We start from the raw sequence: 27,600 nt of genomic DNA on the forward strand, positions 1-27,600 counted from the left end.
TTTAAAAGGCAAAATTATATGGCCATTTGCACTGCCTCTTGATTGCTCAGTGCACCAGCTATTCTTTATGCTGCATGCCATTTTCTGCCTTGTATTTAACTTCACAAAATATTCTGGGATGCAGTTTTCATAAAGATGCCTGTATTAACACATCTGTACTGTTTCATACTGTTAGATGGGGATAGGATTTCCTCCACAGATGCTCATTAACTTCCAGTATTTGTTGCCCTTATTTTCTGCCATAGCTGAGCTCTGGGCTCGCTGAGTTAGCTGAGCTCTAGACTTGAGTATGACAGATGGCTATTCTATTGCAGCCCTTTTTGGCCCTTTTTCTCCTCCACTCACGCTATAGCCCCAACATAAGCTTTGAAGGCTCGTTATCGAAATCATTGCATAGAAAAGTCCTTTGGGAGCCAAATTTGGGGGCCTCTGGCATAAGTGCTGTAATTCCATTGACTTCCATTGAGAGTAGGTTCACTGCTTGACGTCAGGAGAAAATTTTTGCCATGTAGATATCAAAACGAACAGGTCTAAGATATAATGGACTGCTCTCTCTCCCCAAAATGACCCATTCATAGGGTTGGTTTGGCTTGTTGTCAGTGCTGCACTCCATCCTTGCATATTGAGAATCTCTTTCCAGTTTGTTTAGGTCCTGGGACTTTTGGTTCTCCTCCCTGTTGTATCTTCCAAATGCTTTTAGATCTGCTAGTCTGCAATCTCACACTTCATTTCCTTGCTCTTTGCAGATGCTTGTGCTGAGTCCTTGCAGCAGGCATTGTTGAGACAAAGCTGAAAAAGCTGTCCCAGGCTGATCGTTGCTGCTAGGTCTTAGGAGGCTGTGGAAGATATAGACCAAAGTCCAGAAATGCTGCCTCATAGCTATTCCAGGCAACACTCCCGTATCTCCCTTACACAAGGGAGCAGAGACAGGGAGGATACCCCTGGAAGCCTGGTGTGCAGTAATGTTGCTAACCTGAAGTATTTTCAGCCACCAATACACAACTCTCAGTGGTATTTAGAGCCTCGCAACCGCTGTGGAGGGAACAAGTTGTGTCAGCAGCCCCTGGGATGGGGGAGGACAGTAGAAGTGCAGGCTGGCAAAGTCTGAACTGATTGACTCTTATTGGCAACGAACTATTTTTGGGAGCCAATGATGAGAACAGCCTGTACTGCTGCAAGTTTGACTCTGCCTTGCAAGGTTATTATCTGTGAGTTTAATCAGTCTGTCACATGCATGGAGTGAGTAGCTAGTGTCTTAAAGGGTGTGTTTTGTGCTGGGATAGGGGGAAGGAGGGATGGGGGATGGGGAGAGAAGCTCTTGAGGTATGAATGGAAGAAAACAGACAATCACTTCTTGAGTTTCTGCCGGTTTTTTTTCAAGTGCCATTAAATACATATAAAATACTAACATAAATTCAAGGCAGACTTCCCAGATATCTATGAACTTGGTTTGGTCATGCAAAAGCAAATCAGTGATTGCAGATCTCTTATTTTCCCTGAGCCTAGGGGGTCCCTGAGCTCTCTGTGAATGAACTCTGTTCACAGAGATTGCTTTGCCCTCTGTAGAGATGTAACTGTACCCTCTTGGGATGAGATGGGGCAGCTGCTCATCAGCGCAAAACCATTCTAACCAGCCATTAGGAAATGTGTGAAAATGGAGGGGTAATTAGGGAAACAGGTGCTGTAATGAACAGCACTCGTGCTGCAGTGTGGCTATCATTCTCTGTCATACAAAAGACCAGCCCTGGTTAGTTTAATTTATGAACTGTGCAGAACAAGCTTATGGTTATTTTGATTATCTGTGTTACTATATTCAGTGAAAAAGCCTGCCAATAACCAGTGCTCTGTTGAGCTGGAAGCTGCACAGAGAGACCTAGATGATGRCTATAGCCACTAAACACTTAGTAAATATCAGCTGAGAAAACGTGGTCACGTAGACAGATGAGAGAGCCAGTGCACAGGGAATGCAGGCAAATTAAGAACAGTACTRAAAATCTGGGATTTTCCTGCTCAGCATACTTTGGGGAAAGTCTGTAAAGAGATGACGTATTTTATCCACTGATGCCACTGAATATTTTTGCATTGACCTGTAGGGAAATATTAATTGTAAATGGGTGCAGATTTTAAGTTTTGTGGACTATAAGCTTAAYGTATCAGCAGCTTGACTGTTGCAAATCATCTACAGCTTTCTGGGCAAAAATGATACTTATGGTAGGGTAAGACAAAAAGCATAACAACATAACTTTGCTGGTGTTTATGGGACCTCCCTCAAGAATGTAGCCAAAATTGAAGAAAGCTGTGTGGGTCTCTGAAAAGCTACTGGAGAAAGTGGAGCAGGTCAGCATTCACATCTTATTACTGACTGAGGGGTTAGAGGCGTYAGAGGCATCAAGTGTCTTGGAAAAGATGCACTTGATGCAGTTGAGAAGGGAGGCAAAGGAAGACTGAAAAGAAAGGGGAAAAATTATATCAGGCAAATAATCTCTTCAGCAGCCTTTAGAATGGATATGCAGGGGGTGGGAGACTGAGAGGCACTTGCCACAGACAAAGTGCAACATGGTAAAGAAGGGAACAGAACCAATAATGCCAGTGAGGGTCAACAGACCTGGGTCCTAATCCCGAACCTCAGACTTGCATCTTTGATGACAAGTGATGAAAATGGGGTCAGGAGCTTGGCTGTGTTTCCCTCCAAAAACCGGTCTGTCCAGAAGCAAGGTTTGCTTTCCTACACCCCGGAGTAGGAGCACAGAGCTTTCCTTCACTCAGTCCTGCTGTGCTGCTTGCTCTTTATCATCAGACCTCTGTTCTTTGGAGACATCATGTCCAGCTCTCATGAGTCCTGACTTTCTCTTAATCTATATGATTACGGGCACCTCTGACAACAGCTTCACAATGGCACATTGCAGAAGTGCAATRATCTCCTGCAGGAAACAGACAAAAGTTCTTATGTGTAGGTAAATGCAGGCATAGTGAATGGAGCCCATAAGCCTTCAAAAATTCCTGTTTGTTCTCTCTATTAGTGTCTGTTCTGTTTGGAAAATCTGCATTTTTTAGGTGAGAGWATTCTGTAAAGTGAGAAATGCGAGACTCAGGAATACACATATACTTACTGCAGTGCTGGGGTAATCACAGACAGGGAGAAGGTGATGGGTGGAAAGGGCTTGATGCCACACAGAAAGCAAACTGCAAGGAGCCTGACAATGCAGCAGCCACTTTGGGGAAACATCAGCTGTGATGACTGTGAAAAATCCCAAGGGATCCCAATTGTGCAAATGCAGTTATAATTTGACATCTGGTTGACTGGATTGACATCATGGTTAAGGATGTTATCATCTTCCCCTCTGCTTACAGAGAAGTGGGAATGGGTGGAGGGAATGAGCTGAACTCTCGTGTTTAGTGGTACACACCACACTGACAGGGCACCTCTGTCTGCTGCTCTGGTGGATATTGCTGGCTCCTCTCACTCTGCAAATTTCTGAGGGACGGGGTTCTTCTCCCAGTAATGGAAGAAGTTTGCCTAGGGAAGAAGGTACATTAGTTTAGACTTACTGTACAGAGTTAAGGTAAAAAACCAGCCCCTCTCACATTCCTCTTGAACACCCTGGTTTGCATATGTGCAAAGGCTGTGTTTTTTGATTTCTCTATGCAGATTGGTATTTTGTCRTTATCAATAGGAGCTTTTAACTCAAAGTATCTTCCTTTCCTAAAGAACACTGATGTAGAACAGGGTAAAAAGGTGATAAAAACCCACCCTGCTGAGGCAGAAAGAAGAAGAGTTGCTGAAAGAGAGGGAAGAAGTGACTTTGGCTGATTGCATTCACTTTGGGCCCAAAGCTCTTGCTGATGGCTTGTGTCCTACCACAACTCAAATAGCAAAAAGGATCTTTGTACCTGGAGGAGAAAATAGTACTAGTAACCTGAAAGGGGGCCTTCCTTGACCTTTCCTGCTCTCTGGGGAAGTGAAAAATCTGGGACATATTCCTGAAGAAAAGTTCTCCAGTCCCTCTGAAGTGTTACCCTCCAATAGCCACATGCCAGTGCACAAAAAAATGCCATCCTCTGATCATACAGGTGGTCCTTCAAGTCTGCTGGTGCCTGCTGTGGACTCTATGTTTTTGCCCAGAGTGTGCTCTGCAAAAAAATGTCTCTTGACTGATCTTCTGAGAGCTTTTTAGTTCTCCTGGATATGTTGGGGAGCAAATAGTGCGTGGTTTCCTAGGGTATGGCATATTTTATATGGCTATTACCCTTCAAACTGCTGTCTTACATGAGTGACAGAAGTGGCCAGATTTGTACCCTATTCTCTATAATGCCTGTTTTCAGGGAAGTGTTTCTCAAGGAATCTAGAAAAGATGCAAAAGTCGTTCTTTGATATCTCATAGAGACTTGTGAAATCTGCTATGGGCGTAGGCACAAACCATTCTGTGTGGATGAAAGATTCATAAGCTGGTGAGCCTGGAAGGAACTCTCAAAGGAGCCTCCTGGTACCCAGTTCAGAGGACAGAGAAGCAACCAGGTCTGTGTCTCATGCCTGGCCTCTGTCTGCAACAGACCCAAGCAGTCCTCAGAGATGAGCCTCCAACCTCCTCCTGGACATTCAAGGCTTCTTTCTGGAGTACAAACTAGGAGAACAATGGAGCAGTTAAACCCAAAAAGACTCAGCATTAACTGTGTCTGTGATGGTTCAGTTAAAGGCTCTTTCCTCTCCCAGCCTCCCAGTATGGCACATCCTTGGTTTTTGGATTTATGCAGCTGTGCTATGACAGACTTCTATTGTTCTATCAGCTCTGTTCTCAGGGTGAGAACCAACCCACTGTACTGGCTGGGTTGGAGAAGAGAAGGGGATGGTTGTGTTTCCAGTTCAAACCCTCATCACTTGTCTGCTCCCAGCCCTCCAAGCCATGCCCCTACTCTTCCCCCCTGCRCCCTAAATACTGCTGACAAGTCTCTCTCATGCTTTTCTATGTCTTCTTTGGTTTTGTGGCTACTTAAATATTTATTTATGTAGAACTTGTCCCTAGGGTTTTTCTTATGAATGCAGAGGAGGGGTATTGTGAGAGAAGGAGGGAATGAGCAGTCCCCAGAGGGCTYGGTGTTTTCTATTGCTGAGAGGCAGAAACTGCACGAACAAGGCTTGTCCTGGAAAAAGATTAATGTGTGAAAAAATATGCACACACATGTCACACAAACACTCAAACATGTATAAACACAAACAGAAAACTGGCAACTCAACACAAAGAGAAGGAAAGCATTTGCATGAGTCAAGTGATTAGAGTTGGTCTGATCTGTTCAGTCATGGGATTTGCTTTCTTTTGACCCATAGGACACCAACATTTTTACAGACCTGCCATCCAGAAAATGCTGCAGAAAGATATATAAGGCAGCAGGGATGGCCTGAGATGCTGCATTCAAGAATAGGCTACCAAGAGTTGAAGGACAGGCTATATGTCATTGAGAATATGAGTCTCCTGAGGTTTGAGAACATATTTGAATTTTACCATTGATTTAAGTGTTAACAGTGTCTTTGTAGATAGCATGCAGGAAAATCTGGAATGGTTTCTTTCTCTTATGATTGATATTGCTTGAACTTTAATCATATGCAAGAAGCAGCTCAGCTTGTTGAATTCATTAATTGCTAAGGCGTAACATATTCACTTAATTGGATTCTCTGCCAGATAGAGATGTATTTATATGTATTTGTATATGTGGTTAGTGTATATATTTAGCTCCACAAAAGATGATATTAATGGAACGTTCAGGTTGCCTGGTGAAATAATCAGCAGACTGGAAGAAATAAATGTTCAGTGATAAGCACGATCTTTTCTATTGCAAAAAAGGGTAAGGCCTGGCTTAGTGGATATTCTTGGCACAGCAGTAACGCAGCCAGGGCTGTAAAGTTGGCACTGAGGAAAATTGGCACTTGTATGTTCCTTGGGCTGGCTGTGGGGCTCTGCCCCACCACAGTGCCTGTATTGTCACTGAGGGCTGCTGGTCAGTCTTTCTCCTGCCCARTCTCAGAGGCTGTCTCCATTTCCTTGTGGCAGCCAGCGCTGCCTGGGTGAGCCAGCAKCTCTCAGCTACAGCTGAGGACCATCCTTGGAGGTGGACTCTGAGTTGTGCTGGACAGGAGAAGCAACACTGCTATCTGAGGAGGCTGCAGCCTCCCACCCACATCTCACATCTGGGAGGGGAGACCTATTGTGTGGGACCCTGGATGGCAGAGTGGCTGCTTCAGAGCCATAGTGGGCAGCTGTGGCCAGGGGCCTCAGCTGATTGAGCTTTATGTTGAGTGTGGATGAGCTGGGTCTGCTTCCTGGAGGCTGGAAGGGGCAGGGCTGAGTGCCACTGCACAGCTTGAGCATCACTGTGCTCCCTTTTCTAGGAAGGGTATCTTCAGAAGGCAAGGAAAGACAGCTGCCTGCTCACTTACATGACTTCAGYTTCCAGAGCTGGTGGAGAACCCCAAGAATGTTCTCTTGAGTTTCAGTTAATCTCCTGAATGAAAACTGGTCCTTAGCGTGTACCATACAAAATCCTGCTGTTCCTTTTACAGCTGTTGATGCACATTCCTGACCTGCTGTACTGCTGCTCTGTCATTAATCAGCCCCATTTCTGCTGCTGCCTGCCGTCATGCACGGCTGCTCTGCACTGACCACCACCCCTCTGTGGCAGAGCTCCGTTCTCATGTGGGGTGTGAAGGTGGTATAGCTGCAGCCCTGAGCTGCACAGTTCCTCTGGTGTGGATGGGCTGAGACATCTCCTTACTGCAATGAACCTTTGTCATTGCTCCCAGCTCTCAGGTCCTGGTTCATCCCCTTGCAACAACAAGCTGATTATTCAGAGCCTTTGAGAGAGAGAAAACTGAGCTTCAGGAAGCTTTGGTGACTTGCTTAAGGTTACAGAGTAAGCACAGGACAAGATAACAGCCGGCACTTGGGTCCCTTCACTCCTGGGCATCTGAGGAGAAAGCATCTGCTCCCTGCACAGCTGCTGCAGCTGCTTAGGGCGAGTTTGCCCTGTGAAACACAGCAATGCGTTGCCTGTGCTGGCATATGCTTGAGATGGTAAACGCACACGGTGCGGAGYGGTGCCACGGGGGGTGCAGCAGCAGAGCAYGGTGCAAGGCAGCTCTGTGAGCCTGGCAAGCTGCCTCAGCTCTCAGCTTAGCCTTGCTGGGCTAACATGGCTACATGGCACTTGGACTGTGAGTGTCCCCRTACCATCTACCCCTACCATGGTGCTTCTGCTCTAGGGTTACACAGACCAGACTGGCTCAGTGCTGTCCTCAACTTTCCTGCAGCACAGCACCCCCCCTCTCTCTCTCAGTCTGTTTTGAGCGTATTGCTGCAACTTGAGAAACCTGTCTGCAGTGTGATCTGCCTGATCAGTGCCTTCCTTTCATCTCACCTTCTGGACATCATGACCATGAAGGACCTGCCAACTTCACCCTCTTCCACCTCTCTCCAATGCACCCTTCCAATTTGGCTTCTGCTTTCTTTGCCTCATTCAACCCCTTGGCAAGGTCAGTGCTGCTTTTTTCATCATAAAACAGGATTGCATAATCTCTACATGGTTGATTTTCTTGCTGTCCATTGCTGTTTCTTTATTCTTGTCTCCTCTGCCAGTGCTTGGAGATTCACGGATGGTTCTTTCTCCATCTTCACTGATACTTYCCTGGCCTATTTACTGGGTTTAGCTCGTACATATTGAAGCTGTAGAAGCAATTACATGCAGAAAATAAAAGAMCAGTGGTTTAATTTTTAAATTGTGAAGTCAAGATAGGAAATGCCAGTCTTGTTTCCCAAGCCACCTTAATTCTACTCCTTCAAGTTTCTTTGAAGTACAAGGGTTGAGGGAGGGACTCCATGGAGAGAGTTGTATGCACTCATTAATTAAAACTTGAATCAAAATGTCCACACACAAGTGCGATGGAAGAAAGGCTGAAAAGGAAACTGTAAACCTGTCATTTTCTAATACTTCAGCCTAAGTAAATTACCTTTAATGTAGTTTGCTTTATGGTTTGGTGGTGGGTTTTTTTGTATGTGCTGTGTTTCTCTTTGTTTCCTAAGAGGAAAACCCGAAATCTTTTCTGTAAAGTGAATTGTTTGTTCTCATGCATGCTGAGCTTTCAGCACTGAGTCTGACTGTTCAATCCAGTGACTAACCTGAACTTGTTTCACAGGCATTCATGAAAGCTCAAAGTGGTTGCCTTTCTTMTGCGTCCTAAAACAATTGAGTGCAGGTGACCTTTTCACAATGAAGCACATTTAAACAGATAGAAGAGAACCTGGACAGTTTGTCCACATTTTGTGTGTGGACACACACATTGGACATTTGCCTTTCTCTTCCTCTGCCAAAGCTGAGATTTTGTACTCACAATGGTACTGGTGGGGAGTCCCCACTGATTTACTGAGGTGTTGAGTTTAGCTCTTGAAATGTTTATGCTCAGATGCTGTTTGGACTGTCTGTCAGGATTTCTTCAAGAAAGTGACAGAAAATAAATTTTGACTATTCAACAGTTTGTAATGCAGTTAAGAGKGAATGAAATTTGATGGGCCAAAGTGAAAATCATGTTCTTAGCCTCAGGATTTTTGCCCTGTTGACTTTCAAATGCCTATTGCAAAATATGGAGATATTGGCTTTTCTCAGGGAACTGGCCTGAAGGTTTTGTAATGGAAAGTGTCAGAGAACCTAATTAAAGGCTTACTACCTACTCTCCTTATAACAGAGGTAGCTACACAGTACACATACATTTAAATACATGAAGTCATTCAGCTGGTTCTAGACTGACAGAAATCATTSCACGTGTGGACTTACATGCATTACAAAAGATACTGTGCAGCCTGCTGAGAGCCTTAGATTCATCTTATATCTCCAGTACTGCCTCTATCATGCCTGTTCTCCTACTTACAGGTCACAGACGATGTGTTTTACATTTACATGTTTAAGCACAAAATGACAGACATATATTTGAAAAATAGGTGTGCCTGAGGTTCATCAGGTCTGAAAGAAGGGTGCAATTTGATTTCTTTAAGGCCATGCTCCCAAGAAAACAGTTCTTGGCTTAACTCACCTTTGCTAGCTGGGGTTGGCAAATACATAGCTTACTCTCTCCTTTCTGAATCACTGATTTCAAGGTTACCTCTCATTCCCTCCAGACTCATGTCTAATTGTGCTTCTTTTGCACAGAGATGCCTTGCAGCCCAGATGGCCTCAGCTGGGCCCTTGGCAATTCTGCCTGGGCTCCAAGCTCAGACCAGCTTAAGATTAGTGCTGCTGTGTGAGTACCTGTGTATGGGATGGGAAAGGAGAAAAAATCTTCAGCAGAATCCCTCCCTGGAGACAACTAGCATGTGTGTAATGCACATAATATGTGCCATGAACCAGCTGTCCTGCTGGTGGGCTCCCTCTTGGTTGGGTTTTCTCTGTAAGGTGTAGGTAGAGCTTGCAGGTCTTGTCTAATGCTCTACCCAAAGCTGGCAGAATGCTGTGATTTGCAAGCAAAGCCCAGCACTTGGCTGTAGCTGTGGGTCTGGTGGGGGTGCTGCAGCTCATAGGTTCTCTTTCTGCAGCTCTCATCCATCAGAAAGTCTGAAGCTTGAGCTCCTAAGGCAGAAGTCTCCAGCTGGGGAGTACAGTCCACACGAGCTCCTGGGAGGCCCMATCTGGCCTGGCAGTCTCTGCTGTATGAGAGGTTGATCTGCAGCTGCACAGGCAAAAATACTCCGGCAATTCCCACTACTGGTGGAGATGTACAATGCTCACACTTCTGTGGCTTGGGCCAGAACTTCATTTCAGGACACAGCTGGACACTGTTGGGATACGGAGAACCATGTCCTTATCGAAGTCAGTGGGACTTCAGACATGCACTCTGAAGGTTGGGAGGTAGTGGGGCTGGCTGTGGCTATGCCATTGAGAATTCAGAGCCAGGATCCAGACAAAGGGTGTTCTGCAGATGAGGACAGTATTTGCAATCACCAGCCCAATGCTCTCAGTAGTGGGAGTGGAAAGATAAAGGGATGTGCAGCTTTGTAACTGCTTTCCCTGGAATGTGGCTCCCAACGTTTGCAGTAATTCCTCTGGAAGAGGTTTGATCCTCCCCTTTCCAGCAGTGAGAGAAAAGCTGAGCCCCCTGTGTCTGTCTGCCAGAGGGGTGTGTGTGCAGCCATGCCGGTACTGCTGTTAGCAGGTGTGCAACTCTGCACAGGGGCAGTGTGGGGCTGCCAGGAAGAGGGCAGGGGCTCTGGCTGCCGTATGCTGGGTGGGAAGTGTTTTACTCACTGGGACACCCTCCAGTAAAAGTTAAAGGATCTCTCTCTGGTATTCTCAGAGATGCTTTTCAAGCAGTGCCTTCAGTGCTGCTTGCACAGCACAGAAAACTGAGATTTAGGTAATTCACCCCCTCTCTCTTTATGTTTTCTCCTCTTCTARCCCTGCTTGGGGCTGGCTTCAACGTTTAGCTTTTCTCAGCACAAGGAAACAGTTTTGGCCTTCCTCTGCATCTACATTTTTAAACATTCCTTCAGCTTCAGGTCCCAAGAGATTCTGGGAGAGATATTGAATTATTCTAAAGAGTAGGTGTCACAGCACACGTGTTGGGTTTTGTACACCACTGTACCGGACCCACTTAGCAGCCAAAGCTCTAAACGCTCTCCCTGACTGCAGAGTGAATTGGCAAGCATCCCTCCCTCTGTGTAACATGCTTTAGGGGAAGAAAAAAAGCCTGAGTGGAGGAAATGAAAGCTCAGCAAAATGAAACTCAAACCCAGAACTCAACAGGGAAAGACAAGGGGAAAAAATCATTAGATAGGGCATTACATGCATGGACACGTACTGGATGCAGACACACACCTGCACAATGCGGATGCGCTCCTGGAGACTGCAAAATGCTTACATAAARCATTTTTAGATGCCTATACGTGCACATAAAATTACCTTTTTAAAAAAACCTTTGTGACTCCTGAACCGCTTGGGACACAAAACATGCAATCTTACCAGTATCCTGGTGACATTTTCCCCTTCTCTGCAGTTCTGCAAAGGAGAGCAGTAGAGACACCCAAGGTGAAACCTTCTTTCACATTAGATGAACAATGATAGGAACAGTATAAGCTCCCTGGCTTTAGATTTTATTTACCAGACCAGAATCAGAATAGACTGATGTTGCTGGAATTTGGGACATTGTATTAAGCTCCCCTGTCCTCACACAGTCATTTCCGAAGGGCATGGTGGTTTTAACTATGCAACACTATTAAGTAAGTGTCTGAGTCAGGTGCTGTCACTGCCTGTTAGCTGAAGGTGGGTAATGTTGGATGGTAGTCAGTTTTCAGTGTTTGTTAAGGTATAAATTTTGTTCTTATTTTTCTTCCCAACTCCTAATACCTGATTTGCCCCTGACAGAAGTTTAGAGTTACATTCTCCAGCCTWCTCAGATCATAGCCCCTGCTACCATTAACAGCTTCCTTTCCCCTCATGTCTCMTATTTATGCCTGTGCTGATTGCAGTCTGAATTTCCATAAATCATGGTGATGTATACATCAGGTAGCACTGAGGTCCTTAAAAAAATATGTCCCCCTGGAGTCCATGCTTCTCCTGCACGAGCCAGCCTTGCCTAGATGAACCACTTCCTGAGCTACCAAGGTAATGCTACCAACAAGAACACCGTCATCCTCAGAGGGGTTAGTTTTATACCTATATTGAACTCTTGGTGTCTTCTGGTTTGGCTTTAGCAAGCCAAACTGTTTGGCATTCTCACARCTCTGACCTTTTTTTGACACCAGTGGAGCCCCATAGTTCACTGACTTTGCAGAAGTCAGAAGTGCTCAAAGTATACCTCATTAACCTTCTCTGGCTAATCATGGCAGGGGACAGGACCTTAGCAACTGCAAAAAGCACATAAATGCATCAGGAAAGAAATGTTTCAGCAAAAATGGCAAGAGCTGTGTAAATGCCAGATCTCAGTGAGATGGSAGACTGTGTTTCTGCAAAGAGCTTTTATTCCCAGAATGAGATGTAAAGCAGGAGCAAGTACCTCACCCCGTCTGTATTCTAAACTCAGCCTCTCTTTTTCTGGCATGTGCTAGGTGCTGTATAAATATAGAGGGGATAGAATCACACCATCTCCTGCAGCCTACATTTTTAATTGAAAGGCTATTAGAAGCAATTCCTGCTTCTGCAGGTGCAGTCAAGAAAGGAGCCTTTCCCAGGTGGCTGTGGAAGGTGAACTTGAGGTTCAGGAAGGAGTGTTGTTTTTGTGTTAATTAATTTTGCATGTGGCGCATTCACAACCGTTTCTTGTCTGCTTTGGCTGATGTGGCTAATTAATCACCTTAAAGTGTCTGTAAACAGGGGATTTTTGCTCTTTGTGGCATCTCCACCTGCTGTAGACCAGCCTAGGATACAGACCTGTAGCATAACAGGAATCAAATGTTTGGTATTGGGTATGATGTCAGTACTGTAAGTGTGAAGTGTCAAAATTTAACCGACTTGGGTGAAGGCTAAGAGGAATGTTTTATTCTCAGGGYACTAGAGAAGGTGTTACTGCTGAATGAGGGGAGTAGGAGCAAAGGAGTTGGAGGTATCATTAGCATGAGTCTTTGTGTTCATGTGGGTTAGCTGGGGGACAGAGATACGATGATTAAGACTGAGTTTTGACATTTGCAGACTGAAAAATTGAAGGGAAAAGGCTTTTCACAGTGGAATTCCTCCTCATGCTTCTGCTTACTTAAAGTCACTGGACTGGAAAGGCTCATCTGGTCTCATCCCTCTGCTCTAGGCAGCAAARTCATATAGCCCTATACAAACCAGTTGTGCTTCTTCCTGACCCCATTTTAGTTGTTTTCACGGCTACTTTTGGACAGCTGTTACAGAACTTCCCCCTCTTATGGTTAAAATKGATCTTATTTTCAAGGCAAATTTCCTTACAAACAGTTGTTCTTTTACCAGCATTGTTTCTCCTGCTTAAAAATCACTTTCTTTTTTTCCCTTGTGTATCTGTCCCCCCTTTGTTTATACAGAGCAGTCATATTCCCTCTTGACTTTCATTTATCTAGGTTAGACAAGCTTTTTAATCTCCTTTAAGACAGGCTCTCTATTCCCCTAATCACTCAATCCAAGTTTATTTCTGATAACTAGCTTTTCTCTAAGGTTCCTTGCTCCTTTGTCCAAACCGAGTGTAAAACATCACGACCTATTGCCTGTTGAGTAATTTTGGGGTAAAGAAATATGCCAACTATCAGATCCAGAAAAAGAAACATCAGGGTGCTGCTGTTAAAATTTGCATTTGTTCTCCATCTAATCTCTGTGAAGCTAAGGACTCCCATAATAACTTAGTTCCTGATAAAATTTCTCTTTAGAAACAGTAATGACATCTCTATTCAGACTGAAAGTCAAGCCTGTGGAGCTACAGTAGATCTCTGCAGTTAGGTCCTCATGGAATATCTTGCTTCAGCCTTCCAAAACCTATTTCAATCCAAAATGATTCTACTTTATTTATGCATGATTTATTTTTCACAGTCTACTGCAGCTTTAAGGTTACAACAGTATCCCCCAGGTCTACCCTTCTTTTATGTACCCTGAGCAATGCCTACTTGCATGGGCAGTGTCCCAGTTATAACTKCTATTTCTATGGTGCGTCTGCTGTAGCCATTTTCAGGTCCTGTCCAGTTGTTCTGGCYTTCCCATGTCCTCATTCAGGATCTGTACCAATTCTAGTGACAAGACTCACATTTCTCCTTGGACTCTCCCTGCTTCCCAGAGGAGATAGGTATGCTTCTCCATCAGCTGCATTACCAATAACAGTCCTATTTTCTGCCCCATATCCAACATCCTACCTTTACCTTTTCTATATTTGATCTTCCATTTTTCATGTATTCAAACCAGGTGTAAAAGTTATGTAAGATTTTTCCAGTTAACTATGTGAAATCAAAGATTAAAGACAGGAAGTTTTCACGTTTATACCATTCATAGATCCATGCTGTATGTGTTCCCTTGTCYGGGCTCTCGACACATGTATGTGTCTCCTCACCTCTACAGTACCTGTGAACCTTGTGGCCTTTTCTATGTTTGTCTACCCAGTGCACCCCAGATGTTAAAACATGCCATTATCTCAGTTTTACACAACATGGAGCCACAAGGGTAGAGATCAGGTAACAGAGATTCTTGGTGGAATAGGGAATTTCTGCCTTCTRATTCGTGCTCTCTGTTGTTGCTTCCCCCCTGGAATGAATAAAATCCTCAGCTCCTGGGGAAAAAAAATATAAGAACCAATAATAAGGGAGGAAACACTGTGCTTTTGGGAAATTGCAGAAAGCAGTTCAAGTCATAAGTGAGTTTGGAATGGCCTTTTTTCTTATTCTGCAGATGAAACCAAATCCCTTTTGTTCCTTCTTAATTTCTTCTATAGCGGGGGACTGGAATTGAGATAAGATTGTAAATGAAAAGAGAGTCGTGCAAGGCATGGTGCAAATAGGAACCTGAATAAAATATTAACCATCAGGAGACTTTGCCTAGACATAGTTCTCTTCCAGCYTGTTGAAAGACAATCGCCTGAAGGTTCAGGCTCTCTCCTGTACCCCAAATAACAATTATCATGCCTAAGAAATGTATCTGAACATTTCTGGTTTAATCCAGAGCTGTAYTCTCCTGCCTAGTCCTTGAAAGCCAAATTTCTAGGAGGTTTTGTTTTTCCATCTGTTGACACTAGTTATGGTGTCTCTTCGGATGCTCTTGTGTTTTGAAGTCCTGTCTTGGCATATTAGGAGGAACTCAGGGATTGACTTCTGCCTTTGTTGGAAGAGGCAATTTTGGAAATTCAGGACAGTAGCTTGTACTTTTTCATATTACCCATCTGGGTAAGAATTTTGTAAATGGTGAGACTGGGTGCTGGTCATATGAACAGGTGGCTGCTTTTGCCAATGTAGCTTGTAAGATAGCCACTRAATGAGACTATTGGTTCCTCTCTGTTATAAATATCTTGCTGACCTGATAATACTAAAAAGAGCACATGTAGGAGAATAAGGAGATACACTCTCCTGGTATAAATTGCAACAAGAAGATTAAGGTTGAACACCATGAGAAAAAACCCTTTTTTAATGGGAAAGATAGTTTAGCAGTGCAAAAGATTGCTCGCAGAGACCATGGACTCTCTGTCAGTGTAAGGACAGGTTAGAGAAACATCTGCCACAAATGGCTGTTACAAGCCTTAGCTTCCCTTGAGAGGAGAGAAAAGCCTCTGTTAAGTATTAGTTTCAAGGAACTAATGTGATGCACCTTTCATTAAAGTTGCGCATTAACATACTGCAGAACTCTTTTATTCTGGCTGCATTATTCCGCGGTTAAGGCAATTTGCCAGCCAGCTGGTAGGCTTTCAGAAGGCTCCCACTTGTTTTCCCCTTGCATAGGCAATCTCACCTTTTGTCTGCATGGGATAACTTAATATGCTTTGACAAACAAATAGCATATATGATTAAATTTTTGTTCCACAATAATTCTCCCTTTCTTTCTTTGCAAATGTGTTGGACTTCTGCTTCCAATCCTGTTATCCAAAGTAGGATCTTAACATGAAAAATTAGCTGCTCCCCTCCCTCAACACCTCCAATTCATCCCCAAACCAAAGTGACTTTACTTTCTTGATAAGATCAGATGTGGTAGAGTTAGAGAAAGAGGCAGTTAAGGTGAAATTCTGTTTCTTAGGAGTCGGTCCTGGCCTAAAAGAATCTTACATAGGGATTGGAGAATGTGATTAGACAGTAGTTTTTGTAGATCCCTAGTATCCTTACTTTTATGTATTCTGTGTCCCTTCAGGGCTCCTAGTGGAAGTCTGGATGACTAAACTCTGATTGGAGAACACCCAATGGGTCTTGAAACTGCAGGATGACCAATRTGAAGGATGCCGGCATAGTTTATTTTTCTTCTTTTTGCTGAGGCAAGCACTCAGCGAAACCCAAGTAATAACAGGCTGTTAATACAAAGTACCCTGAGACTTCAGAAATGCCTTACTCGGCTCTGCAGAGCTACATAGGTTATATTCTTTAAGCATAGGCATCTTTACCTGGACAAATCTGTGGCATTTAATTCTGCTAACCTCTACCCATACTGTGAATTAGTCCTTCCCTCTCGTGGCAGATTATCTAGCACATGATAACATTAGTATATTCTTTATCCCACATTGTCTCTATCCTCTGCACATGTGGTGTTTCTTACTGCCCACAGGTTGCTGATGCCTATCCTTCTTTAACTACATGCATGTATATGGATATATATTTGACCTTTGCATGCATAAGCATGTAAAGAAATCTGCCCCCTTTTAATTCACGAGGGTTTTCTGATTTTCTGATTCATATCTGTACATGTATGCAGTACATAGTATGTCTGATAGTTCAGGTTAGCAATGAAATATAATATTTGCACATATTTTTGAGACAAGCCATAGCTGATTTGGAGATTTAGGTCAGAACATTTCCTTACAACCTGTTTTTCTTCCTCTTTGGACGATTTAGAATGATTTTATTGGAATAATAAGGAAAGTATGTGTACTACTGTATTTGCAGGTTAGGTGATTTAGTGCACAGAAGKCTGTGGCAAGGCTGTCATTGTTATCCTAATTTCATAATGTTTCTTGTAGTACAACATCATGAGACGTGTCTGGCACACAGCCTTATGAACTCCCCTTTCTGTCCCAGAGAACTACTGGGTAATTATGGGTTGGGTTCGCCTATCTGATCGAATTTATCACTTAGGGGGTTATATCATGYCTGTTACTGAGATATCTAAGTGCTGCTGAGATGCTGTGAGATGTCTCTTTCATCAGCCACTTATTTCTACGATAAGTTAATGTTACTGAGCTGAAATCTGGGCTGTTCTGTGCAGCATCTTAATCACTGGTCCCTACTGAGCCCCATGTGTGCAGTTACTGCTTTTGGGGATTTGAGCTCAGTTACTTGAAAGCTAAAGTAGCACTGCAGAAATCTCTGGCTCAGATGATGATAAATTGACCTGCTTGGTGAACGAGAGGGAAGTCCAGGGCTGGGCAGACCCTGGATACGCATGTGAGCCAATGCTCTTTATTCCCTTAGAAATTCACTTTCCACATTCAGGCTTGGAGTACAGACCATCTTCATGGGTGGAGAGAGCATTCGGTGCAAGCTCTCCTTGGCATTCTTTGCCTTTGCAAAGGCAACACCAGCTGCTCAGACACTTTGCCCACCTTTTTACAAAGCCCCCTGCCTTGTGCTCACTGCGGTGCTGTGTTCACGCTGCACAGGGGTGGGTGATGGGTGTGGAAACTGCTGTCTCTGGGTAATTTCTTCTGYCTTTCTTCTCCCCGCACAAGCCCTCAGAGTGGATTTTTCTTTCATGGCCAGATGAAGTGTTTGTTTGTTTTGAAGGTGACAAGTGTTTTATGTGAATTTTGGATACTCTCAAATGCCAAACCCCAGCTGGGCTTTGAGTTTCACAGATTAACCACTGACACCTAATGAGCCTTTAATAAGTGCTTCTCCCTCCCATTCTGTCATTTAAATAAATAAATGACTGAAATTTGGGGGTGGTGGGAGGGGTATTGGATTGCAGTGCAATGAAGCTTTTCTGTTTACCCACCAAGCAGGTAGACYGCTCAGAGCAGTCATGCAAGTCTCCCACACACCCACACCGCCTCTGCCATCAAGTCAGCATGTCTCAGTCCTGGCCTTGCTGGGGGACTTGCTATGAGGATCATGCAGGAAAGCTTCTTCTAAAGCCCAGTGAGCTTCTTCACCCTCTCAGCTTCAGTTTCCAGCCAAGGTGCTAATTAGTGTCAACTGTGATGGTGGGAGAGGGAATTGAGAACAAAGGCGAGGCTTTGATAGTTGAAAGTGCAGCTGATGCTCAAGTTTTCTCTTTTCCTGGATTTTTTTTTTTTGGTTGTTTTTTTTTTTTTTTGCAAGAAATGGTCTACCTGGGCAGTGTGTGAGTTTACATATATTGTCTCTTTAAGGACTGCAGAGGCTTCAAAACAGCTTTCATTTGTGGCAGTAGGTATGAGGCAACTGAGTCCCACCCGCTTTTTTGAYCACTGAAGATATGATCTCTATTTGCTTAAGAAACAGAAAATAAAGTGTTCTAAAATGGCAATAGAAATTTATGGAAGTTATGAGAATTAGGGAAAAATAACAAGAGCTTAAAAAAATCATAGATACTCTTTGGTATTAATTTTCATGTGTCAGAAACTTAAAGCAATCCCTTGTTTCCAGCTAAGGTATGCAACCAAGTCACTGTGTTCCTGTTGTTTGGCTGAAAAAGTTGAAAGACATTAAGTCTGTTTGACCGTGGTTATAGTATTCATGTGGTTATCCCATGAGGGATATCCCACTGTCCGAGAGGGTGAGACCATCACGGGGATGATACAACTCAGACAGCTTTCTTGTTGTCCACTTCCCCTCGTTTGAATCTGCTTACTCAGAGCCTTCTCCCCAGAAATGTCCCCATCTTRTGTGAATCGTGAGATTGGGTACTCCAGAGTGGTCCTCTTACCGAGTCCTGCAGTGGCTGTGGTTGATGCAAAGGGATGAGACAATGGAAAGTCTATCCTCTGTGTTTTGTGTCTCCACAGGTGGGGAAATGGAAGGAAAAAAAGTTGCAGATGAAGTATTACGTGTGGCCACGCTTTGAGCTGTATCCTGACTCTGAGGAACGTGAGGATGATCACCTGAGTATCGTGACCTTGGAAGAGGCACCATTTGTCATTGTGGAGAACGTGGACCCCCTAAGTGGCACCTGCATGAGGAACACGGTCCCTTGCCAAAAACGCATAGTGACTGAGTATGCACCCCTGTGTTTTTCTATTCATATTGGGCTCTCCATTCACGGCAGAATGTAGATTGTCTGTTGTGCCAGTACCATCATAATCTGATAATCCTTTTCAGAAAATCACCTCCCTCCATGGTCTCACAAATTTGCCTAGCCTGTYCCGTGTCCATTCATGACTGGCCCCTTTGGACAAATCACTGTAGTGAGTCCCTTCACCCTCCAGCACAGATWGCACAATATAAATTGTCCCCATTATATTGTGGGAGGGGGAATACAAACTGATAACAGAGGGGCATTACAAGAGTTTGTCCCAGTCTTCTAACCCATTATTGTTGTGATGGTTCAGGAACAAAACTGATGAGGAGCCAGATTACATGAAGAAATGTTGCAAGGGGTTCTGCATAGACATCCTCAAGAAAATCTCGAAGTCTGTCAAGTTCACCTATGATCTCTACTTGGTGACTAATGGCAAGCATGGGAAAAAGATCAACGGGACATGGAATGGAATGATTGGAGAGGTCAGCAAAGCATTGGAGGGCATGGTGGGCTTCAACCCTGGGCTGGGTAGCATAGGTCAGATATAGCCTCCCATCATTATTGGGTCCACTTCTGAGTCAGGGACAGATGTGACTCTAGAAATGACTGGCATGCATTCTTTCTTTTCACTGAGTGAATTAATCTGCTCTGACACTGACCATTAATTATTATTCTCCATGGTCTCACAAATTTGGCCTACACAGTCTTAGAAAGAGGCTGATATCCATGCACCACGGTTGCTGCAACTTAGATTATGCTTAGGTTGTATATAAGGTGAATAAAGAATGAAATAAGACTTTGCAGTGTTAGAGGGAGGATAAAACAAGGACAGAAAAATGAGATAAGATGTTTTCTCAGTGGATGATGTGTTTATCCTAAGACCTCTGTGGATTTATTTTTTATAYGCATACTGGCTTTGAGGGGAAGATTAATGTCTATAGGTTTCCTGAAAGAAGAAGGTGTCCTGATGAAAGATTAGAAAGGAGAGATGTTACAAACAATACCGGGAATGGGATTAGAGGAATAAAAGGATTGTGTTGTAATGCAGGAAGATGAGAAGGGAGCTTCACTGTGGTGCTTGAGGGCTGCCTCATGTCTGTGTGTGATCTCTTCCTTTTCCTCCTCCAGGTTGTTACCAAACGGGCCTATATGGCTGTGGGATCCCTCACCATTAATGAGGAACGTTCAGAAGTRGTGGATTTCTCTGTGCCCTTCATTGAGACGGGAATCAGTGTCATGGTGTCACGTAGCAATGGAACTGTCTCACCTTCTGCCTTCTTAGGTATTGTTTCAATCTAAAATTAAAACTTCGCCCAGTGGTCATAAAAAAATTAGGTGAAGGTTGCTTGCGGTTTGTAGCCTGAAAGCTCTTTTTTGGGAGTACCTGTGGGACAGGTATATAAAAATATACTGTGATGTTTTAGAACTAAATCCCGGGCAAGCAAAATCCAGGCAAACGCGAGTGCAAATAGGCACTGCCTAGGAGTTCCAAGCCAAGGCATTTTTCAGCAATTGTATGCCTAATTCTAGAAAAAATGGGCTCACTCAGAGTTGTCACATACACCGCAGCATGTGTTTGCTCAGTGACTCAACTAATAYCATGTTCAAGGAGTGTAGGCCAGAAGAAAATTCATTCAAACCATGTAGCTGGTATACCATAACAGTGGTAGCGATTAGCAATAAATTGTTGCACATTAAGACACATTATTTGTAAAGATGTTAACTTGACCCTCCCTTCCCTCTGCTTGACAGAGCAACTAGTAGAAGTTAGAAAAATAATGCACCTTYTCAAGTTCTGTGCTGACCCTGTGTCTTACAAGAAAGGTGTTTCTAATGTCCTTCAGTGGTGCAAGGATGATCAGAGAATATGGAAATGATACTGCATTTCCCTGAGACATTCATTTCTTCCTAGCATCTACTATTTGGATTTATAAAATGCTTTTTAATGCAGCAGACACAGTATATGAGTTATATGGTTACTCCTCTCTCTGCCAGAGTCCTGAGAACATTCTCAAACAGAAATACTTTTATATGGGTAATGAAATCTTCCCATACTTTTAAAAGATGAGTTTCATGACTACTAATTCTTCAGGAGTTATTTGCCTTAGCAAGCCCACCAATATTGCTGGGGTATGTAAAAGCAACATTAAAGYTATCTCCAAAATTTTAAACTGCAATTTAACTGAGGTTGCAATATTGGCTATACTCTGGAGCAAAGTTCTTTGTTTCTTTGGTCTGGTTCATTCCCATTTTCTTCTGTTCAAGCTTGGAGAAGGAGAAAACCTGGCAGAGATCAAATACTTGCAGAACATGAACGCTAACATTTCTAGAATGAGCTGATGTTCCCAGTGCTAGAGGGATGGAATACTGAAAAAACTAGTCATTATGGCTGAACCTTAGAAATTTGGAGATGCTTTTTGGCTCAATAGCATCTTGAAAGTTGGATGCTCGTCTGAAACTCTGCCAGTTCTGCTTGATTTTCCCCACTCTCTCCAGATGGTGCTGGAGGACTTCCTGGGAACAATCTTTTATCAATGCGYTTTATTTTATCAATGCATGCCACAATGACTGTGTGTGGTTCCAGATGGAGCCATGTGTCACAAATGTAATAGTACAATGGAATGCAGTCATTACAGAGACAGAAACTGCAGTTTTCCCACTTCAAGTAGTTTTTCACAATCAGGTCCAAGACTTTGTTTTAACTTCTGCTTTTCCCCGACCCAGTTTGCCCCACACTGGGCTTCTCTGGAGTGTGAAGGAGGTGAGGTGTTACCAGGTCTTTCACCGGGGTTTTCTCTTCCTCTCCAGAGCCTTTCAGTGCTGATGTGTGGGTGATGATGTTTGTGATGCTGCTTATCATCTCTGCAGTGGCTGTCTTCGTCTTTGAGTACTTCAGCCCTGTGGGCTATAATCGGTGCCTTGCTGATGGCAGAGGTAAGGGGAGCTGTTTCTTGCTATGATCTCCTCTTGTTTCCAGCGTCCATGCCTTTGTTGGGGTTTTCCTTTGCCTGGAACATGATACGGATCTGGCCCACTCTGAGCTCTGTGTTCAGACTGAAGAGGGCAGGGATGGAGGCAGAAAAAAGGCTCTGAAGAGAGCAGATGTGTGTAATAATTTGCTTGGCATGAGAGAYGGAGCTGTGTTGCCTTTCATGTCTAAAGCACATACCAGCTCCAGCTTGTTTCTTGTTGAGGGAAAATGGGCCCTGGGAGGTRGTGCTGGCTGGGCCCACGATGCTGCACTCTGAGACGATCACAGGGCTCAGCAYTGTCAATCCATCCTTCAGTGCTACATCTCCCTGGAGAGCAAGCCACTSTGCTGGCCTCCTGGCACAGAGCTATGTCTTCCAGACTCCACATCTATCACCTGGTCAGGTCCTTCCCCTACTTGCCTCTCTGGCTTTCTAAGACAACTGAGAGAATGGGAAACTCATTTTCTCACAAGAGAGTAAAGTATTATTTTTCAAGGGYAGCAGGAAAGATGGGAACAAGTGAGTGATCCATCTCTGTGGTCTTGATCTTCAGAAGGCAGTCAGATGAATTAAAGAAAGGCTGTCTGTCCTTTCTGAAATGCAGCCTTTTTTTCCTTATTGACATGAAAACAATTAGCAAGCTGAGTAGTCTGTCATCTGCATATCTTCATCCCCTGGTGAATCAGCCCGTCATACCTTTCTGGGTTTACTGGTTCATACTCCCAATAGTGGGAGAGAGACAGTTACTGGAAAATGCACTCATTTGCTCCCCAGTCTAGTGCTTTCAGTGAATTTATGCCACCAAATTGGAGAGGACTGAAAATAGAAAACATTAAAGAGAATGCAGGCAGAACCACATAYATAGGGAAATGGAGAATTTGTCTCTTGATGTGGAGCTGTAGAGGGCCTTTATGCCCCCTGATCATAACCCCGTGGATCTGTGGGCACAGGTACTGACATACCTTTGACTTTCTTAAGAGATATTGATACAGAAGTGGAACTAGAAGCAGTTTTTAGTACAGGTGTGCAGTTGTGCAGTTGTTAAGTTAGCTGAACTGCAGCTGCAAATATCAATATTTCTGAGTAATTATGAAGAATACGGCATGATCAGACAGATATCCCTGAGAGATGAAATATGAAGATACAGAAACCTGCTGCAGTGACTGCAATGCTKATTTTGGTAGTGAGCACCCTGGCTAATGTTACTTTGACTGCATTTGGACTATGACAGTATTTCCCTGACACTATGCCTTGCACACCTGCATTTTCTCTTTATGGACATCAAGACTTTCGGATTGGAATCACTCATTACAATTTTGCTTTGTGGCTGACAAAGTAACTGTGGAAGCATGTGGAGTGATCAGTGGATAGGGGAAGGCTTTAGAAGTGAATTTCTCAAGATTTCCTTCTACCTTACGGTTCCCACTGATGTTTTTCACCTGTATATCTTAGGGCACATTAGGTAATGACATAAAAATACCACTCCAGCATGTAAAAAGACAAGAATTGACAAAGCATGTTTCTCTTAGGAACTTTGTCTCCCTGGAATTTAAAAGCACCAGTTTTGCCAGGTGATGACTCTGCTGTGAACTTGGTGTGCAGTTCCCTGGATAAAAAATGAGCCCCTTGCATTGTTTAGTTGTGTTTAGGATAACATGGTTAGTGCTTTCAGATGATCTATGGTGTTCACTGCTCAGAGGTTTGGAGAGGCGTGCCAAAGCTTTCTTCCCTTTTGCTATTCTGCTGGAGTCCATTTTAACCACAGGCAGCAGCACTAGGATCCAATCAGCCTGCCTGAGGAGATAAAGCATGGGATGCTGATCAAGTTGGCACCAGTGGAGAAATGACAGATGCCTGAACTCTACCAAAGGATTTTCATCCTAAGAGGATCTTCTCAGTGTCTGAAGCAGGATCCTTGAACGATCACATCTTCATTCTCCCGCTCAGCTCTTGTGCTCTTGTTGGGAAATTTTGGTTTTGGTTCCCATTGATGGAGCCAGCATGTGCTGGGGGTATGAGATTGCTGGGATATAGGTGTCATTTCACAAATTTTCAGGTTAATTTTTCCTTAGCATACATGACTTCTGGAGTATGAGTTAGCTTCCACACTGAAAAGTGAATAAGGGGAAGACAGGAGCTTTTAAAACACTGAGTCTTCTCCTGGACTACCTGGGTCAGACCTGCACATTTTCTTAAGGTGGACCAAGTATATGTTACTGTCATGTACCTTGAGCACAAAAATATGGGGCGAGGGAGCTGTGTTCTTCTCTGGTTCATGGATCTTCAACAGACTGAGTAATGAAACGTTCTTGAAGAAGTATTTGTAGAGCCCTGCCATTTCAGATGGTGCTCTTCCTTGCACCTTTACAAGTACAGCAAGAGTCATGTTTTACACACGTGTGTGCTGGGAGTTCAAGGACATCATTCTTGAACATCTAGAAATGAGGATAGAATGTTTCTGAGCAAGTTCTATTTGCAGTGACAACACTTCAACCAAAACATAATGTTTGGGCTTCTAGATACTGCAATCAAATAAAAGACAAATGCCCTTGTATAAGGTTTCAGTGAAAATCCCTGAGACAGAAAAATTACAGAAACTTGAGGACATTTTAAAAAAAAAATTTTTCAGGTTGCACTTTGCTGAGATATGGTAGCATGAACTTAGGGAAGTGCAGCTGCTGATACTCACCTCACAAGTGGGAATAGATACTGCTCTTAACTCTGAAGAAAAGATGTGTATGTGAATGGAAATGCAGACCACTTACTCTGAGATGCTCACTGTGGGATCATGTTTCTCAATCCCTCTAGAGCCAGGAGGTCCCTCTTTCACCATTGGCAAAGCTATCTGGTTGCTGTGGGGGCTGGTGTTCAACAACTCTGTGCCAGTACAGAATCCCAAGGGTACCACTAGCAAGATCATGGTGTCGGTGTGGGCCTTCTTCGCTGTCATCTTTCTGGCCAGCTACACTGCCAACCTGGCTGCCTTCATGATCCAAGAGGAATACGTGGACCAGGTGTCTGGCTTGAGCGACAAAAAGGTAATGTATCCACCCAAACCCTCAAAGCTGCCTTTCCCATGGTAGAGGCTGCTCTACCTTCTTTCCCGTCACAAAGGAAAATGTGCAGGTGTTTTCAGAGTCACGTCATAGCTTTAGAGCCTAGTTTAAATACCACAACTGTGCTTCATTGGTATTCAGTTGCACTTTTACATGTAATAAGTGTTTCAGGAATGGCTTATAAAAGGAGCTGAACTGTGCTTGCTTGCACGATCCCAAACCACACCTTGACTGTCAGCAAGAAACAAATTAATGGAACTTTGGAGACAATGTGTATAATGGCTGTAACCTGTTTTTCCAGGACAAAATAATTTGTCTTGGGTAGGAATGCTGGCCATTAGGCTAGCAAATATGAACTGTTAATTTATTCTGGGAACAAATTCTGTCCATGGGGGTAGATCACTGTGTCTTTGATGATTTACTATTGCTTGCATTTGAAGTTATACTGTCATTTTTCGAGGTGTTTGGAGGCTTAGCGCAAGAAATAATTTTCTGTTCAAACTGTGTTCTGTTGTTTTCCTGCACTGTGTTTTGTCCATGCAGAGAATTTGCTTTTGCTGGACTCTGAACACTTGAGGATTTTTAGAAGATTGCTGATGCATGCAGGGTAGCACTGTCTGGCTCGTGAGGGTGTAAAGCTTTGCGCAGTGCTTTGTTTTTGCTTTGTGGTGAGGCTCCTCAGGAGTTGAGTGCTGCGAGGCTCAATTGCCTGTGCTGAGCTGTTACTCAGTTGATGGGGCTGTTTTAGGGGTCGTGCCATTGCAGGGCAGCCAAACAGCAATGGCCTGCGCACGCTGCTGTTGGGGATAGCAGCAAGAAGAGCACTGYGAGTGTTGGATGCTGCTGCTGGGTTGGTAAGAGTTACTGACTCTTGTGTCCCTCATGACAAACTAGAAATAAATTGTGGTCAGGCCCCCATACAGTGGCYTGTACAGCAGGCTGGAAATTCTGTGATGGATTAATCATAAAAATATTTCTTACTCGTTTGTTTTGGTTTTTTTTTTTTCCCCTGGAATGAAACATGGCCCAGAATAATACAATCCATCTAGAAGTGCTCCTGTTATTTGTTTTAATTTTGACCTCAATTTGTTTCACACTGTCTCCACATTTGCAGTGTGCTGTGTTGAGCATGGGGTGGAGGGTAGGATGTTTTCTGTCAGGTGGAGATTGTTGTGGAGACTTTTGTAGAAGCTGTGGGCTCCTTCAGATTGAAAGATACTGTTCAAAACCAGCCAGCCCTATCAGAGGTAACATTAGTTTGTCATCATTAGGTTTTCAACTGTCTAAACTAAATGGGATCATTTGTATCTCTGATCTATTGTTTCAGGCTATGCTTAGGCTCGTGGAGAGAACCAYGCTTTCATTCTCACATTTTTCAGGATATTCTTCATACCTGCAGAGATATGTGCATGAAATATGATTTGAAAGCAGTGACTCCTGGAGCTTCACWGAGCCTTTGGATACAAATTTCTGGGCCTATTTTGGTTGATTTCACCGTGGGGCCACCTGTGTGTATTGGATTGAGGCCATTTTCTTCTACTTTTCTCTGCCAACATACCTGTATTTACTTTTGCTATGCTAAAGCATATGTGCTTTTTTTTCTTGGGGAAAAGAACGGCTGCAGTATGTAGTCAGAGAATTGTGGTATGCCTCAAACACAGCTGCTAGTGCAAKTACAATATTTGGGTAAGATTACAATCTACCAGAGCATCTGGAGTCAAATGAAAATTGGCTGGTGAAACTGAAGGCCAGCAGCTGCCTTTGGACAATAAAGGCAGGTGGGACTAACTCCATCCAAAAGATGTCAGTGAATGAACTTGATCCTCTAGGCTTATGGATTTTTACTCTYTGAATATGCAAAGGGCCCTGCAGAATTTGGGAGCAGTCATCCAGACATTTGTCACGCTGCTTTAAGATCCCCTGGTCTGGGAGGAATTCACTCTTTTGAATCTCATCTTTTCCTTTTTCCAAAGCCTGCACACTGCTCACAACTCACCCTCTCAATGCACTGCTTGGCCAGGAGGAAGGACACAGCCACATCCAGAGCACATAGAGCTGTGCTGTGCTCTACCTCCCTTCTCTTGCTTACTTAAAGCCACTTCAGACCTTCAAAAGAGGCAGTCGCTGTTCAAAGCCAGGTGGGAAAGACTGTTTTCCTAGAGGAAAGACTGTGTCTTCCAATCTCTTTTATCTCCAGTGTGTGCTCTGGYGTCCACAGCCAGAGTGAGGCAGATCAGTCTCCTGGCCTTCTCTGTCAGCTGGTAAGGGCATYTGTGTCCAGCACAAGAACGCAGCAGGGGATGTAACCCAAGGTGACAGGCAAAGTGACAGTTGTTTTAAAGGACATTGTTCCTACTTGCCTAGACCCAGATCTTCTTGCAGATGTCTCTGTAGTATGACAGTACCTGGGGAAGGTGTCCCACTGACACTGTAGAGCAGCCAAAATGCCAGATGCACTCAAAAAATCTATTACTGTGCCTGGCTTGGGTACACTTGTCAAGGTCAGGCTGGCTATACTCTGTGACAGCTACCCTGAGGGTCTCCTTGGCCCCTCTTCCTCAAGCCTTGCCTGGGAAGAATCGCTCTGAGAGCTTCCTACAGCTACCCGTGTGCTGCTTCCCCAGAAAAACTGACTGAAACACTCCAGATGTCTCAGGACTTGGATGGCATCTTGGCTGTGCCCCAGCATTTACCTCCTAATGGCATTGAAGACAATGACTAACGTCATGTCCCCACTGTGCTTGTGTGCATGC

The 27,600-nt window shown here is 43.9% G+C and overlaps 1 protein-coding gene across 1 annotated transcript in view; it reads left to right on the top strand.

Annotated features, from left to right (window-relative positions):
- Positions 1-27,600, top strand: part of GRIN2B (glutamate ionotropic receptor NMDA type subunit 2B) — a 200,620-nt gene that overhangs the window by 151,562 nt on the left and 21,458 nt on the right. The window contains exons 5-9 of the mRNA XM_057380256.1: positions 18,587-18,795; positions 19,130-19,301; positions 19,948-20,101; positions 21,628-21,753; positions 24,600-24,829. Coding sequence (XP_057236239.1) covers positions 18,587-18,795; positions 19,130-19,301; positions 19,948-20,101; positions 21,628-21,753; positions 24,600-24,829 — 891 coding nt within the window. The remainder of the gene's footprint in view (positions 1-18,586; positions 18,796-19,129; positions 19,302-19,947; positions 20,102-21,627; positions 21,754-24,599; positions 24,830-27,600) is intronic.

The sequence above is a fragment of the Malurus melanocephalus genome, unplaced genomic scaffold (genome assembly GCF_030028575.1).
Source record: "Malurus melanocephalus ecotype Western Australia unplaced genomic scaffold, MMel_1.1 scaffold_441, whole genome shotgun sequence".
NCBI classification, from domain to species: domain Eukaryota; kingdom Metazoa; phylum Chordata; class Aves; order Passeriformes; family Maluridae; genus Malurus; species Malurus melanocephalus.